This window comes from Xenopus laevis, chromosome 5S (genome assembly GCF_017654675.1).
Source record: "Xenopus laevis strain J_2021 chromosome 5S, Xenopus_laevis_v10.1, whole genome shotgun sequence".
NCBI classification, from domain to species: domain Eukaryota; kingdom Metazoa; phylum Chordata; class Amphibia; order Anura; family Pipidae; genus Xenopus; species Xenopus laevis.
In genome coordinates this window covers 44,381,896-44,398,473 of record NC_054380.1, presented here as the reverse complement: position 1 = coordinate 44,398,473, position 16,578 = coordinate 44,381,896, and the positions used below count along the sequence as shown (strand labels likewise).

Genomic DNA, 16,578 nt, shown 5'->3' with positions numbered 1-16,578 from the left:
AACAAAATATGTATAAAAAGATTGCACTTACATTTCCACAATGTTTAAGCATATAGAACAGAGTCCCTGTAGTGCCATAGTCTGGACTTTTCACGATGCAGTCTGTTGTTTTTTCACCGGAGTTCTGTCACATCGCGTAGTCCATAGGCTCATACGGGTGACGTCACAGCCTGACGCGGTTTGTCTTACGACTTTCTCAATGGCTTGGCCTTTGTGACTACATGCTGCGACAGGACGCCGGCAAAAAAACAACAGACCACATTGTGAAAAGTCCGGACTATGGCACTATGTGGACTCTGTTATATATACGCTTAAACATTGTGGAGATGTGAGTGCAATCTTTTTTTACATATTTTATGCCTTTCTGCTTGATGTTATTGTGAATAAATAATAAATAATAATAAATAATTTATATTGTGTAAGTGAAGTTTATTTTGCTTGACTAACTATCATAAAATAGGGTTTGGGATTATTTCTTAGGGTGACAGGTCCCTTATAGCTTATAGCTATAGCCTTATAGCTTTTGCAAACCCAGAAACATTTAGCTTACTGCTAGTGGAAGAAAGATTACTTGTTGTTTGCACCTCTGTGCAGTATATTCAATAAAGGCCTTAAAAGTTTGGATGCTGTCATGCTTAGTGAATAAATTGCCTGACATACTCATGGGACATATTATATAGTGAATAATGTATTGTCCTGCTCTACATAATATACTGTACATGAAAAAAATGAAAAACAAAACAAAAATAATAACAATAATCAAACAAGTTATTATAATGTTGCAATAAATTGACACTGGCACTAATACTAGTGCCACTTATATAAGATATTTGCATTATTCTGACCACCATCAGTAAACAAGCAAAAAACAGGATTGAGAAATTCAGAACCTAAAGAACATACAGTATATGGGCAAATACAACAAATCCATTACTTCTTTGTCTGCATTCCATAGGGCACACAATTACTAGCCTAGATTTTCTTCTTTGGTTACAGCCCTGTGAAGCTGCTGCTTCCTTAACACTTCATTCTATGGAAAAGAGGCAGCCAACATTGCTAGGAACCAGCTTAGAACTCATTTCATTGCTTTAAAAAGTAACGAAGATTTAGAAAGGACAGATATTTTTCACTAACATTAATGAAATTAAATCTGACTTATTGGATGTTGTCAGACAGGTTATTCCAGTAGTGTGAGTCACAATAGGAGAAAGTGGACTGAGCAGGTTTCTACTTACAGCATATAATTACAAGTTATTTGCAGAATGAAAAGTGAATGCTGTAGATACATTTCTCAGTAGGGATTAGCATGTCACTCATTTAATTTGGCAATTTTGCCATGCAGTATGGGTCAGCCAATTTTGTTCTGAAAACATTTTTTAGTGATAGGGCAGACTGCAACGCTGTCAATTAAATGATACGGCTAACATTGCAAAAGTCTTCATTGAAATTAATATTGTGTTGCCCTTTTCAAGTTACTATACAAATTGGGGAATATTACAATGAATTCAAAACCAAAACAAGTTATCCCAAAACTCAATATTATATTAAAAATAGCCTGTCACGTCCCAAGTATCACAGGGTTCCAGTGTTTGGAAAGAGGGGAGAGTTGAGGGATGACTAAGACTTATGTCCAATGCATTTTCTCCACCAGCAAAAACATTTCAGCAGAGAATAGCAAGAATTCACTCCATATGTACTAAAGTGGATCTGCTTGTCACTGAGCACAGGGAGTGGATTTCAGACAAAAAACGTTCAAGCCTGCCTTTCCTGATCAAATCCATCCATCTTGAAGTGACAGGTGGATCTCTTTTATGCCCATTACTAAAAACAGAGCGAGACATAAGACAAAATCTGCATTTTCTAAACTGATGGAGAAAATGCCTTTAGGGCTATGTCGCAATTCATATTTCAACCTTTGTGGTGCTGTCTGGAAGAACTCTAGCGGTCAAAAATGCCATTTCCTAGAAAAAATATAATTTACAACAAAACACTAACGGGCCAATTTACTAACAATCAAATTTCTATTTTATCCACGAATCTCTAAAAGTTTTTTATATTTTCTAAAAAGCTCTAAAAATGTGAGCTCTATTAAGTGTAAAAACCAGTAATACAAAAATTCTCCAGGTAGCTGTTGTTGGGGTCCTATAGAAGTCAACAGAGCTGCACTGATCTTATTGGACCGGTTTTAATCAATTCTGACTTTTAGAGGCTTTCAGATTTTTTTTCAGTTGTAATTGTCTGAAAAACATAAATTTTTAGAGGTATTCATATTTTTTTAACACATCGTTCATCACTTTTATTTTCATTCATACTTTCATTTGTTTATATTAGGATTTTTTTTATAAATTTCATGATATTTCTGGTTTTAGAGAAAGGGAGTTTAGTCGTGGTTTCAAAAACCTTACTGAGCTTAGAGACAGACTAACACACAACTAGCACAAGCATTGACTGAAGGGAACACTAAAATTATTTGGAATTTAAAAGCCAAAAATATGAGATTCATTATCTGTTAGGGCTCTTACACACGGCAGTTTCTTTCTCGGCTGTACTCACAGAGACATGTAAGCAGCAAGCGCAGGTGGGACGCAGAATGTTGCGTCCCACACAACACAGGGGAGCGCAGAAAGAAATGCCCGTGTGTAAGAGCCCTTAACCCGTTATCCAGAAAGCTCCAAATCATGGAAAGGCTGTCTCCCATAGACTCCATTTTATCCAAATAATCCGAATTTTAAAAAGTGATTTGCTTTCTCTCTGTAATAATAAAACAGTACCTTGTACTTGATCCAAATTAGGATATAATTAATCATTACTGAAAACAAAACCAGCCTATTGGGTTCATTTAATGTTTACATGATTTTCTAGTAGACTTAAGGTACAAAGATACAAATTACGGAAAGATCTGTTATCCAGAAAACCTCAGGTCCCGAGCATTCTGGATAATAGGTCCCATACCGTTGCTGAATTTATTTGTGGAAAACTGTCTTCAGGTGGCCATACACAGGGAGATCCCCTAGGGCCCAATGATCGTATCAGAATGGAGGCGACACGGGCGGTCGGATCGCGGAACTGCATCATAAACAGATGCGGCCGCGATCCGACAGGATTTTTTTACCATGCCCGATCGGCATCTGGACGACTTTCGGCCAGATATCGATCAGGGACGGGCCAATAAGCTGCCGACTTAGTCTGTCAGTAGCTTTTATCGGGCCTTAAATCACACAAAAGTAATCTTTTAGGGTAGGACTCCACGAACGATTCCAGCGTGATCCGACGCGCTGCAACAAAATGCCTGCAACAAGTCACATGCGACAAGAATGAGAGGAAGAGAGCATGGTGTTGCAGCGTTGATCCGATGCGACACGACTGTCGGATGCAGACGCAGCGCGTCGGATCGCGGCTGAATCGGCTATGTAATCCTGCCCTTAGGGTAGGACTACATAGCCGATTCAGCCGCGATCCGACGCGCTGCACAAAATCGCAGCCATCACGTCGGATGCAACGGAAAAAGGTAAGTAATGGCAGTGTCGGATCGTGTCGCATTGCAGCGTCTGCATTCGACAGTCGTGTTGCGTCGCATCAATGCTGCTACACAATGCGACAATTGAATTACTTACCTTATTTCTGTCGCATCCGATGTGACGCCTGCGCTTTTGCGCAGCGCGTCGGAACGCGGCTGAATCGGCCACGAAGTCCTGCCCTTAATCACTCAAGTTCATACTGTGGGTGTGCAGAGAACCATGAAAGACATTTATCTTATTTAGCAGTAAAACACCTGTATTCTATTGGCTAATACTGATTTAACCTTGGGACCCTGAATGGCATCCACCCAAGTAAAAGAGGAGCTTATTCCTATAATCTGTATAAGAGTAAAAGAAACATTGCAATATTAATACTGAAGGCTGAAAGTGCATTATATAGAAAGATTTTCAAAGCCTTTTATTTTTATTCTCACATGTCTATCTCTTAAGCCCAGAAGATAAGACATACTGATTAAATTGACTTGCCAATAACTGTTAGCTTACTGGGCGTTTTCTACTTATTTTATTTAACTTTGACAAAGGTAGGTCCCTGACAATTGTAAAAAAAAAAAAGTTAACAGGTGGAAGGAAAGGAGGAGTAGTGCATTCTCTAAATGTTTGCTTATTGTACCAGAAGGAAACAATACAAGTTCTTCAGCATTTTTTTGTCTTTTGGCTCAGAGCGATATACCTCCCTGTGGGCCTGAGCTTTGAACTAGTTTGTTTTTGCTTTTAAAACTCAGCTTTTGGAGCTCCAGTACAGCACACAGATATCCCAGGTTGCTTCAGAGAAAGGAGCCAATATGCCTTATATCTATCAAGATCCAAGTCTTAAAGAAAGCCTTGCCCAGCAGAAATCGCGAGGCATTCACTCATCTGGGAAAACGTATGAGCAGCTCAAAAATGACTGTCTCAGAAAAGGGGTTTTGTTTGAAGACGTTGATTTCCCTGCAAATGATTTGTCCCTCTTCTACAGTGAGAAACCCAGTGTTCCTTTTGTGTGGAAAAGACCCAAGGTGAGATTTTGTGAAAAAATATCTACTTCTCTTAGCTCAGCAACTGTAAATGCAAAAATAAAATGTTCTCTTGCTATTGCCTTCACTGTTGGTCTTGACTACATGTACCCATGAAACAATGTAGCAGTAGCCCTCTCCTTCAGCCAAGAATGACAGGTGTGTTTGTCACAGAACATGCAAGGCAGTATGGGAACTGAAGTCTTGGCTGAAGGGGAGCTGACTGCAATGCTGCAATATTGTTTAAATTAAACATGTAGTTAGGGTCAGTAGTGCAGAGAATAGCACATAAACACAGCTTCTTGTAATGGCAGAAATACATTTAATTTTATTAGGGAGCACTATTTTGCTTGTTTGTTTATTTGTTTACAATTATAACATCACAGCTCAAACATTCCTTAAAGAACCAGTTCAGTGTAAAAATAAAAACTGGGTAAATAGATAGGCTGTGCAAAATAAAACATTTTTCTAATATAGTTAGTTAGGCAAACATGTAATCTATAAAGGCTGGAGTGACTGGATGTGTAACATAATAGTCAGAACACTACTTCCTGCTTTGCAGCTCCCTTGGTTTCCACTGATTGGTTACCAGGCAGTAACCAATCAGTGACTTGAGGGGGGGGGGGCACATGGCTTATAATTGTTTGCTTTTGAATCTGAGCAGAATGCTGAGAATCAATTGCAAACTCACTGAACAGTTATGTGGCCCCCCTTCAAGTTGCTGACTAACTCAGAATTAGAGAGCTGCAAATCAGGAAGTAGTGTTATGGCTATTATGTTAGACATCCAATCACTCCAGCCTTTATATATTACACTTTTGACTAATTAACTATATTAGAAACATTTTTTTATTTTGCACAGTCATCTATTTACCCAGTTTTTATTTTTACAATGAACTATTCCTTTAACATTAAATTCCTTCCATAATGACCACACTGCTTCCCACAGCAGCTCTGTTTGTTTTTTTGGGTGGCCATATGATCATTATATACCTAACTTCTGCTCTTATTGTGTATACAGTGTGGGGTAATGTCAATCAGGCTTTATTGTATCACACAGTATGGAAACATAGTAACAGTGGGTGTGCAGTTACAAAAAACGACGCGTTTTGTGCCTGTATAGTCGGCACTTCCTCATACTGTGCAAAAAGATAGCTGCGACTGGCAAGGGAACGCTGCACACTAGAGTGAGCTCCGCCATGCCAGCTTCTCAATTGTTGCCGCAAGCTGTAGCTTTACCAGAAATAACAAACCCCATTGTCATAGGGAACCAAGGAGGGACTGAATCTGGCATGGTGTAGCTGAACTCACTGTTAAGGAGCTGCTGTAAAAGCTTTCACAGTTCCTATAATAACTGACTGCAGGCTGATCTGGTACATTAGTTGGCAATTGGCATAGTCTCTAAAATGGTAGTATAGCCTCACCAACATACAGGGCAGCATTCTTTACCTAACAGGCTAAAAGCTGTAAATTATGATGGGCATATCCAGTTGACCGAACATGGGATTCATGACTGATTATTCTAGGCTGTTCATGTCCTAAAGTAAAATAGAGCTTCTCTACACTGTTTGCCTACCAGTATGTGAGCTCTGACTGCCATATTTTGGTCAGTATTTTTGTCTCTCTTATCTTGCTTATTAACCTTAGCATAAAATATCAAATTGCATGCTAGTCCATAAAAATACAGACCGGCAAGTCTGGGTCTGAAGCTTTGTGTGTTGTATATTGATGTGGAATAAAGTTTTGGAGGAGACTTCCTGTGCTGGAAAGCTATTCTGCCTTGTGTATAAATGAACTGGCACCCAAAGCAAGTACCTCTTATCCTTGCTCCCAGTCGCTACCCCCATTTCCACTTGTTATGCCCACCACTCCCCTCAGGGTCGGACTGGCCCAGTGGGAAACCTGGAAAAAACCCGGTGGGCCCCCCCCGGTTCAGACCCCCTCTCCCGACATTCCGTTCCGGGGGCCCGAGAGGGGCCCTGGACAGCAGTCCCTGTGGACCCCGGACCCCCCAGTCCGACCCTGATTCCCCTTCTAACTGCTCACTACATCCGGCCACAGAGGTCCAAACAGCTTCCACAGGCCCAATAAATAGGGACTGTCTATGGCATTTTACAATAGCCCCTCTGGCATTTGCCAGAATCCACAGATTGCCAGTCTAGATCTGCACTACCTTCCTGCACTAACATTATATGTTTGATCACTTTACAGTTTTTATAGACTCCTGGTTCATGTAATAATCATGTGGTGTTCCCTGAGGCTACTAAAGCCAAAAGTAAAGGAGTGGTATTATTTAGAAACCTTTAACTTATATAACTGGTATATCAACTAAGCACTTGCAAACATTTAGCAGAATAAAAGGCATGAAGGAATCATCTTTCACTATATATCAATTAATTTGTTTGAATGAAGATACTGTAGTACGAAAGTTATATCTATTTCATAATGTTCAGTATAGACTGATATTATCCATGGGGAAATACATGTATGTATTTAAAGGAAATTTTTTTGTTTAAAGGGGGAAGGCAACATATATAGTATATCATAAACACAGCCAGACAGAGATCCTGTAGTCTGGTATGCAGACAGTAAAACACACAGATTCACTGACAGACATTATTATTATTAACATGTATTTATATAGCGCCAACATATTGCGTAGCACTGTAAAGTAAATGTGATTATACAACTACATCACATGAATTACATACATAGAATATATGGAGTAACAAACATCACAATCAATACAGGTACAAAAAGGTGAGGAAGGCCCTATGCATAGGCATACAGTCTAAAGGGAAGGGAGTAATACACAAGGTGTGGGAGTGGGCAAGATCTAATTAATTGGGTGAGAAATGTGGTATTGTATGTGGTTTTGCGTTTGGTAGTTAAGCAGAGTGAGGGTAGGCTTCTCGAAAGAAGTGCGTTTTCAGAGATTTTCTTGAAAGCAAAAAGGTTGGGAGAAAGTCGGACAGACCGTGGGAGAGCGTTCCAGAGGAGGGGTGCAGCCCTTGCAAAGTCTTGAATGCGAGCATGTGAGGAGGTAATGAGAGAAGAGTTGAGTAGTAGGTCAGTAGAAGAGCGCAGTAAGCGAGTGGGTGAGTATATAGAGATGAGTTCAGAGATGTAGGGTGGGGCAGAGTTATGAAGTGCTTTGAAAGTCAGTGTCATTAATTTGAATTTGATTCTGAAAGGTAACGGAAGCTAGTGCAGGGATTGACAGAATGGCGAGGCAGAGGAGGAGCGGTTGCTGAGGTGTATGAGCAGTGTTCATTATGGACTGGAGAGGTGACAGTCTCTGGAGGGGGAGACCAATTAAAAGAGAGTTACAGTAGTCTAGACGCGATATGATGAGAGAGTGAATAAGAATTTTGGCAGCGTCTTGGGTGATAAATGATCGTATTTTGGATATGTTCCTTAGGTGGAAGTGACAAGATTTAATAAGTGACTGGATATGAGGAGTGAATGACAGGGCAGAATCTAGGATAACCCCAAGGCACCGGGCCTGGGGAGAGGGGGTGATAGTGGAATTGTTAACTATGATGGATACTTCGGGGATGCTACTAGTGTTAGTTGGAGGAAAGAGAACCATTTCAGTTTTAGAGAGGTTTAATTTAAGGTAGCGTTGCGACATCCAGGTAGAGATAGCGGACAAGCAGGAGGAGACGTGAGTTAGGAGTTCTGGGTTGAGATCAGGAGATGAGAGATAGATCTGAGTATCGTCAGCATAGAGGTGGTAGTGGAAACCATAAGAATTTATTAATTTGCCAAGGGAGGAAGTATAGAGGGAGAATAGTAATGGTTCCAGGACAGAGCCTTGGGGAACTCCAACAGAAAGAGGTAGGGGAGAAGATGATACTCCATTGTAGGAGACACTGAAGGAACGATTGGTGATGTAAGAAGAGAACCAGGACAGGGCTGTGTCACGAAGGCCAAGTGACTGGAGTGACTGGAGGAGGAGAGGGTGATCTACAGTGTCAAATGCGGCTGAGAGGTCAAGCAGTATTAGTAGTGAGAAGTGATTGTTGGCTTTAGCGGTTAAAAGGTCATTAGTTAGTCGAGTCAGGGCAGTTTCCGTGGAGTGTTGTGGCTTAAAACCAGATTGTAGGGGGTCCAGCAGGTTATTGTCAGAGAGGAATGAGGTTAGTCGGTTGTAGACTAGGCGCTCAAGTAGTTTAGAGATGAAAGGTAGCAGAGAGATAGGTCGGAGGTTGTCAAGATTGGAGGGATCAAGAGAGGGTTTTTTCAGAATGGGGGTGACAAGAGCATGTTTTAGTTGAGAAGGAAACAGTCCAGTTGAGAGCGAAAGATTAAATAGGTGAGTTAAGGCTTTGATTAGACAAGGATTGGTATATACACTTTATTACATACAGTCCAAAAGATAAGATAGACTATGAAAGATGAAAAAGTAGCTACGTTTCTATTGAACAGTGACTTGTCCCATATTATTAGAGAAAAAACTCCCCTATTCTCCCCATGTGCAGCCACCATTCTCGTCCCAGTTACCGCCAGGAAGAAAATTTGGTGACCACTAGGAAGATACACGTACATAGAAGGACTTCAAGGCATCAACACACACCACAAATAGTTGGCTACACACACTGGCACTAGCCAGAAATTGGCTCAAACATCCAAGCCAGATGCAGAGTTTGTAAGCTTCTCTATGGTCTTGGACTGATGTGAATGATGAACAATCTTAGTAAAGTCCCGCATAAATGTGCTTGTGCTATAAAGGATAATTATTCTAATCTACCTGGGATCTACACTGCATCCCTGCTCAGCCATGCTCAGTGTCGGTCTGGGACACAAGGGGCCCACCCAAAAACTTTGACCAGGGGCCCATCAATTAATTTTAGACCAGGGGCCCACTCTTAGTACTATTTTTCTTCCTCTCCTCACTGAACCTCTAATCTCCTAGTCTCTTTTCTTTACATACTATACTCTATTTTTCCAGCTATTTAGCCTCTTTGTTCTCATAAAAATAGGGAATGGCCATGAAATAGGCCAAATATTTAGCAGCATGAGGAGTTTTCCTGGTATCCCGGTGGGCCAGTCCGACACTGGACATGCTGCCCCTTTCCTTGGCCAAAAATTCCATGCAATATTGCAGTTCTGATAAACACTTCCAAGCTGAAACCCTTTTTAGAACAAAGTACTAAAATGTATATAGAATAACAAGCCCCCTAAGGGTAAATAAAAAAAACATTTTACATTACTAGTAACCAACGGTGGCTGGGTCTGCCTAATCTCCTTTATTATTACTGTGCAGCACAGCTGACAACTTTGCCTACTTTACACTATACTTGCCCAATTTACATGATCATCATCAGCTTCCTCCTTGGAAGGCCTTTACAGCTGCTCAAATTTGACATTATATTGCAACTTTAAAGGGTAATTGGAGAACAGCAAATTGTAACATCTCTATTCTCCAATCCATGGCTGGATTATAGACCAACCTATTGATTTATTGGCTTGTTACCTTCGTTATAATATTGTTGGTTTTTGTTGTGGTGGTTTCTTGAATATGTCACTGTCATTTAATTCGTTTTATAATTATTTTGATTATATAAAAATTCAGTAATAATCAAGTACATACCCCTTTGGACTGTTAATACCTAAAGCTATATGCCAGTGTTACTTGCTATAACTGCTGTACATGTTGTAGTTATGTTATTTTTTTTATTTCTTCTTTATTTGGTTTTTTCTTTATGACTTGGATAATCTTTATTCTTATTATTGCTTGATATGAGGTGGCCAAGTTACACCTTTTATGTGTGTGTGTTTGTGTGTGAAATTGTAAACTTTTAAAACATCAGAATAAAATTATTGTTAAAAAAAGAGAGAAACCCCATGAAATGTTAACACCAGTTACTCCCTGGTCTAATTTTTTCTCTTGGTCCTAGATGTCTCTATTTTCTTTTTATCCCATTTCAATTTTTCTTTACCTATTCTATTGTCTCAAGTATTTCTGACATTTACTAATGTATTATAAATACTGAAAAATAAATGTTTTCCTTAACCCCATCTGTAATGTTGTCAAACTGGTCCTATATTTTTTTTATCCCACCACTTATAACCTCAGACTTTTGTGATCTTCTGTTAGAGGCTCCTCATTTGTAAGCTGCGGCTAAAATTTAAACTCTCTGTACCCTTGTTGGGAAAACAGATAGTTGTAGTTCAGTGCAGCAGTTAGCTGAAGAAGCACAGATTAAAGATCTCAGGGGACTGTGCCCAGTGTCACAGTAGTAACACTACACACTAATTTGTAACTGAGCAGTAAAACCAAGTTACACTTACACATTACAAAGGAGCTTTAGTGAGACATGCAGTGAAGCTTTTAAATCTCAGTTAATTACGTTTTATCTGTGAAAGAATAATTACACTAACAGCACACAATAATAGGCCACAATTTGTACAGCTATAAGAAACAAAGAAAAAAACTGCCCATTATGTGTAAATCGCTGTGTAATGGTGTCGGCACTATACAACAGGATAAAAGGTGGCTTAAAGAATGTCAACCCCACAAAATAATGTTTTGCCTAATAAAATAAATAATTATAAGCAGGGTCGGACTGACTGGCCCGGGGCCCACTGGGACTGCTGTCCAGGGTCCCCTCCGGCCCACTCGGCCCGCACTGCTGGGCACACGCACTACGTTTTTTGGGCGGTCACAGCAGGAAGCATCCTGCAAATCACAGATCTGGGCCATCTGGGCCGACCAGGTTTTTTCCCGGTGTTCCGCCAGTCCAGTCCAATTGTGATTATAAGCAACTTTCCAATGTGAACTCCAGTCTCCTCCAGCAAGACAGGTATTTCAATATGTTGGCTTGTGTTAAATTGTTTCGAAAGCCAGAGCCACAGGGCAGAGAATAGAAAGGGACAGACAAACACTGCTTTCAAGAGCAATACAAATACAAATAATGTAAATAAAATTTGCAATGAATATTGCAAGTTGCTTAGAATTTTTTTTTGGGGTTGATATGTCCTTTAATCTCCTGGACTGCATGATGAATTCCTTGATAGCCGTAAGAAGCTCAGTTTAAGTATCGTGGGAGAAAATTATAATATAAATAATTCCCTGCTTTCTTTATTTTTGGCTATGGCTGGATGTTTTAGGGTTATGGGACAAGGGGAGATCTGTTGTCTGCAGTTAAATATTTGCTAGCATGGGTGACAAATCTCCAAAAAATGCTTTCCCATCAGCATGTAAAATTTCTGGTGAGAAAACATATATATATTTATATAATTGGAAGAACCGCACGCCACATAGGAGGAGGGCCCCTCCCATATTGGCAGCATCTATTTATGGTTTTAACGGGTTAGGGTTATTTTATTATGAATGTAATAACTTACCCCGGTAGGGGTGGTGGAGTTTGGCGGGGACGCCGGCCACACTCCAAGTGGGGACGCCCGCAGGGATCTTCTGCGCCTAGGGCGCGCGCCGCTTCCGTCCGCGTCTTAAAGGCACTAGCGCGCTGACGTCTGACGTCAGTGTGCAATGTCGCGAATTTTAAATGTATTTAAAGGGACAGTTTGTAATTGTATATTGCCCGTGATAGGATTGATATCTTGGTGCTTCCTAGCCTTGTGCTTGCTGTTCCTGAGCCTAGATCTTGTTTGTTAATCCGTGTTTGACCCTGCCTGTATATTGACTACTCTGAATTCTGAATATTGACCCAGCCTGAACTTTGACCACTCTTTGCCTGATCCCTTCTGCCTGTTTGGTACCCGGTTTTGACCCTTGCCTGCCTGACGATTCTGTTATCTGCCTGCCTCGACCCAGCCTGTCTGACCATCCGCTTGCCTTGACCTTTGTACCGTGACCTTCGGCCTAAAGACTCTGCTAAATAGCCGTGCCCCTTCGCCAGCCAGAACATCTCGCCTTGCACCCCTCGTTAAGTCCAGGTGGCACCCAAGTAAGCTGAGGGCTCCTCCCGAACCCCAATGGTGGTCACACTACTGGTGAAGCCGAGCCGAGACCAGCACTTGTTCTGGTATTGGGTGCCGGCCGTGACAATGAATTTGTAATAAATATATATCTTTTTAGAATTTATTTTGATGTTGGATTGATTTTGCTGACTTGAAATAGAGTCCCTACAGAAGTAGTGGTGTTTCAAAACATAGGAGTAGCTTTTGCTACAAAGTCACCCAAAGTTGCCTATCTAGGAAAGCTTGGACTACTACAGAAAATGAAGCAAAGTAAATTAACATTATTTCCAGTGGGAAAGCATTTTCAGGATATTTGTCATCTCCGGTAGGGCATTTTTACAATGGCAACAAAATCTCCCTGTGTGCCATTGCCCTTTAAGAAGGAGGAAAGGCTGAGTTTACTTGGGGCTGTCAAAAATTAGGCACCCCCAAGTGATTGTATTTACTTACCTGAAACCCCGGGCCGGTGCTCCTATCAGCAGAAAACTGCACCAGCCCGGGGTACTTCTAATGAACACCATCGAATGATCGCTTCCTTCTTCTTCTTTCTTTGCACGGGTGTGCATGCGCAGTAGCGTGAAAAGCCAAACTTTAACTAAGAAGTTGGCAATTTGTTCTACTGCGCATGCGTCTGCCCGGGAAATTTGAAGAAAGAAGAAGAAGCAGCAGGAAGCTGATCACTGCTCGCTGAAATAACTTCTGGACTAGTGCAGTTTCTGCTTATAGGAGCACCGGGCCAGTTTGAGGTAAGTATATACAATCACTTGGGGTGCCTAACTTTTGCCACCCCCAAGTAAACTCAGCCTTTCCTTCTCCTTTTATTCGCCAGCATAATGTTAACCACCCTTTTGGTTATAGCCACAGGAGAGCTGAATAGGAAGCAGTACAGTGGCCAAAAGGAAAGTAGTAGGCATGAGCATGCCAGAAACCCAGTGCGATATACAAAAGTCTATAAAAATACTCACAAAACTAATATCCATACAACCCTATGTAAGCAAAAAAAAGCTAAAAGTTGATAGGGACATCTCTAGGCTGGGTAAATATTTGATTATATTACAAGCACACAGTAAATGTAGGCATGGCATCTATATATATATATAATAGAGGCTGATAGCAAAATAAATAGTATGTATTACTCACCTTGTGGTGACTGGTACTTAAAACTGCTTTTTTGCATATGAGCCATTTTGTTTTATTTTTACCCTTGTTGTTGGCAGGGCCTTATTTACTCCTTCCTATATTATGTTGTAATACACATGCATACAATTCATGCTTGCCACTGAAAGCAGCAACAATAATTATGATCACTTTTTCTTATTTTTTATTATAATTCACATTTTTTTCCATAGGAAATTGTTGCAGATCCTGAGTTCATTCTAGGCGGCGCATCCAGAACTGATGTTTGTCAAGGTGACCTGGGTAAGACACAAAATCTTGCTCGAACTGTATTAAATGTTCAGCACTGTGTTGGCTTGAACATATATATATTTCTAGTACAGATATGGGACCTGTTATCCAGAATGCTCGGGACCTGGGGTTTTCCGGATAACAGATCTTACTGTAATTTGGATCTTCATACCTTGTCTACTAGAAAATCATGTAAACATTAAATAAACCCAATCGATTGGTTTTGCTTACAATAAGGATTATTTATATCTTAGTTTGGATCAAGTTCAAGGTACTGTTTTAATATTAGAGAGAAAAAGGAAATTATTTTTAAATATTTGGATTATTTGGCCAAAATGGAGTTTATGGGAGAAAGTCTTTCCGTAATTCTATGGTTTCTGGATAATGGGTTTCCGAATAATGGATCCCATACCTGTACCATCATTTTAAGCCTCTATTATCACTTTTAGTTATATGCTGCACACACAGTAAATAGTTTCTCAGAAAGGTTTTGTTTAAAATAAATGAAAAACTTCAGTTATTTGAATAATATAAATGTTTATATGTGTATAAAGTTAATTATTATTGTTTCTTTTGCAGGTGACTGTTGGCTTTTAGCAGCTATTGCTTCCCTTACACTGAATGATAAGATATTACACAGAGTGGTGCCCCCAGATCAGTCCTTTAGCACTGGCTATGCTGGTATATTTCATTTCCAGGTATGATATATATTGCCTTTTTATGCTATAAACCTGTACTAAACTAGAGCAAATTGCCCCAGTCTAAATAACTACCACTCAAATATAGTAATATGATTTTGCATATTACTCCAAGACAAGTCTACAGCACACTGAAATGGGCTGAGGGTTTAATACTAGCGATGAGTGAATTTTTGATGTTTTGCTACTAATTGTATTACTATACTCTATGATATTATGCTTGTCCAAAAAATTATCCAAGCCACTCTTAAAAGCATTAACAGAATCAGCCATCACAACATAATCTGGCAGCAGGGCGGGAACGAGGGGTAGGCATATAAGGCATGTGCTTAGGGTGCCAGGCGCATACCTACTCTGTGCCTACCCTAGTCTGGGCCAATGTCCTAAATGGTGTTCTACTCCCCTGTAATAAAATCATGCGCATGGGTGCCAGTTTGAGTTCATATGCGCGTCTGTTCTTTCCCATGTTCATGCACACCAGAGGGTGACGCAGCCTTTACCCTCACTATAAAGAACCACCTACGCTGCTTCAAATTAATTTTCTTTTCCTCTAGTCTAAAGGGGTGGCCACTGGTGTTGGAATAAAGGTCCCCTGCAGTTTGTCTATAATGTCCTCTCATGTAATCTAAGTGTAATCATGTCCCCTCGCAAGCGTCTTTTTTTCTAGAGGAAAACAACTTCAACCTTGACTGTCTACTGTTATCCCCCTAACCAGTTTATTTCCATACTCCAGGTGACATGGGTAAATATAATAAACATTTTTAACTCTTTTTCAACAGTTTTGGCAACACAATGAATGGATTGATGTTGTAATTGATGATCGACTGCCAACTTTTAGGAATCGCTTGGTCTTTGTCCATTCAGCTGATCTCAATGAATTTTGGAGTGCACTGTTGGAAAAAGCATATGCCAAGTAAGTTGTTTCTTATACAGTATATCTACTTGAGTGATGTCTTAAACAGGGTGTCAGGGAGCCGGGAGGTCCCTCCAGGGAGGTAGTCAGGATCGAGGAGGAAGCCCTCTTGAGGGAGCAAGGTCACGGTGTCCAAAGGGTTAATCAAAAGAGTAGTCGGGATCCAGGTAAGAGTTCACAGGCAGGCAGAAATCAGCAAAGTCCAAAGTCCAGGCAAAGGGTCAGGATATCAATCAGAAACAAGATTTAGCAAATAAGCTCACAGGAAACCCAGGATACACTTAGGGAAAGTATTCCTATACTTGGGCGCCATTCTGGCGTCTAGATGGCGTTTTTATTTTGAATTTTGCGCCATTGTGACGTCATTGACGTCCTTGCGCCGACGTCGGCGCGCTGACGTCATCGCGCCGGCGCCGCTACCCACGTGGCGGCCATGGGCGCCGCCATTTTGGGAGCGACGCCGGCAGGGGAGGACGCGCCGCCCGGAGCTCCAGGACCTGCTCCGGGCGGCGATCGTGTCACAGGGTGGATAGATGAACCGGTGATATTGTTCATATTGTAGATGGAAGCAAACTCTGTTGTGAATAATGGATTTTCTCAGCTATAGGTGAATTAGAGGAATGTAGCTTTGATTTAGCTTTGTGAATCTTAGGCCAATAGCACATGCCCGGAACTAGGGGTAGGCTGAGTAGGCACATGCCTAGGTCGCAAAGCTGCGGGGTGCCAGGCACATACCTTTAACATATGGGACAATTTCAAGTGTTGTCCCTGCAGAGATCAGAAGCCCCATAGGGTTATTGCAACTTTTTTCGTTGTTTGAGTTTGGATCCTTTCATAAATGACTGGCATTCATGGAACAGAACTATGGGAAATAATCATATCAGCAGGAAATGGATTCCATCAAGCAAGGATAAAAATAACTAAAAGATTTCATTACAAACTGTATATTTTCCAATAGGTCCCATTTTTTTCCATACGTAAATATTTTCTTCAAGCCTGATAGTTCACTCAATTTCTCAAATTTTGCTTTCCTCAACAACTGATTAAATGGTGAAAACAATTAGAAAAATGTAGTCAAATTGTTGCAGGGTAAAAAAAAAT

General features: G+C 40.6%; 1 protein-coding gene across 1 annotated transcript in view; it reads left to right on the top strand.

The window, feature by feature from the left end:
* The first annotated feature begins 4,154 nt into the window (after window positions 1-4,154).
* Window positions 4,155-16,578, top strand: part of capn9.S (calpain 9 S homeolog) — a 47,081-nt gene continuing 34,657 nt past the window's right edge. The window contains exons 1-4 of the mRNA XM_018265272.2: window positions 4,155-4,534; window positions 13,809-13,878; window positions 14,446-14,564; window positions 15,344-15,477. Of these exons, the coding sequence (XP_018120761.1) occupies window positions 4,322-4,534; window positions 13,809-13,878; window positions 14,446-14,564; window positions 15,344-15,477 (536 nt within the window). The 5' untranslated portion in view covers window positions 4,155-4,321. The remainder of the gene's footprint in view (window positions 4,535-13,808; window positions 13,879-14,445; window positions 14,565-15,343; window positions 15,478-16,578) is intronic.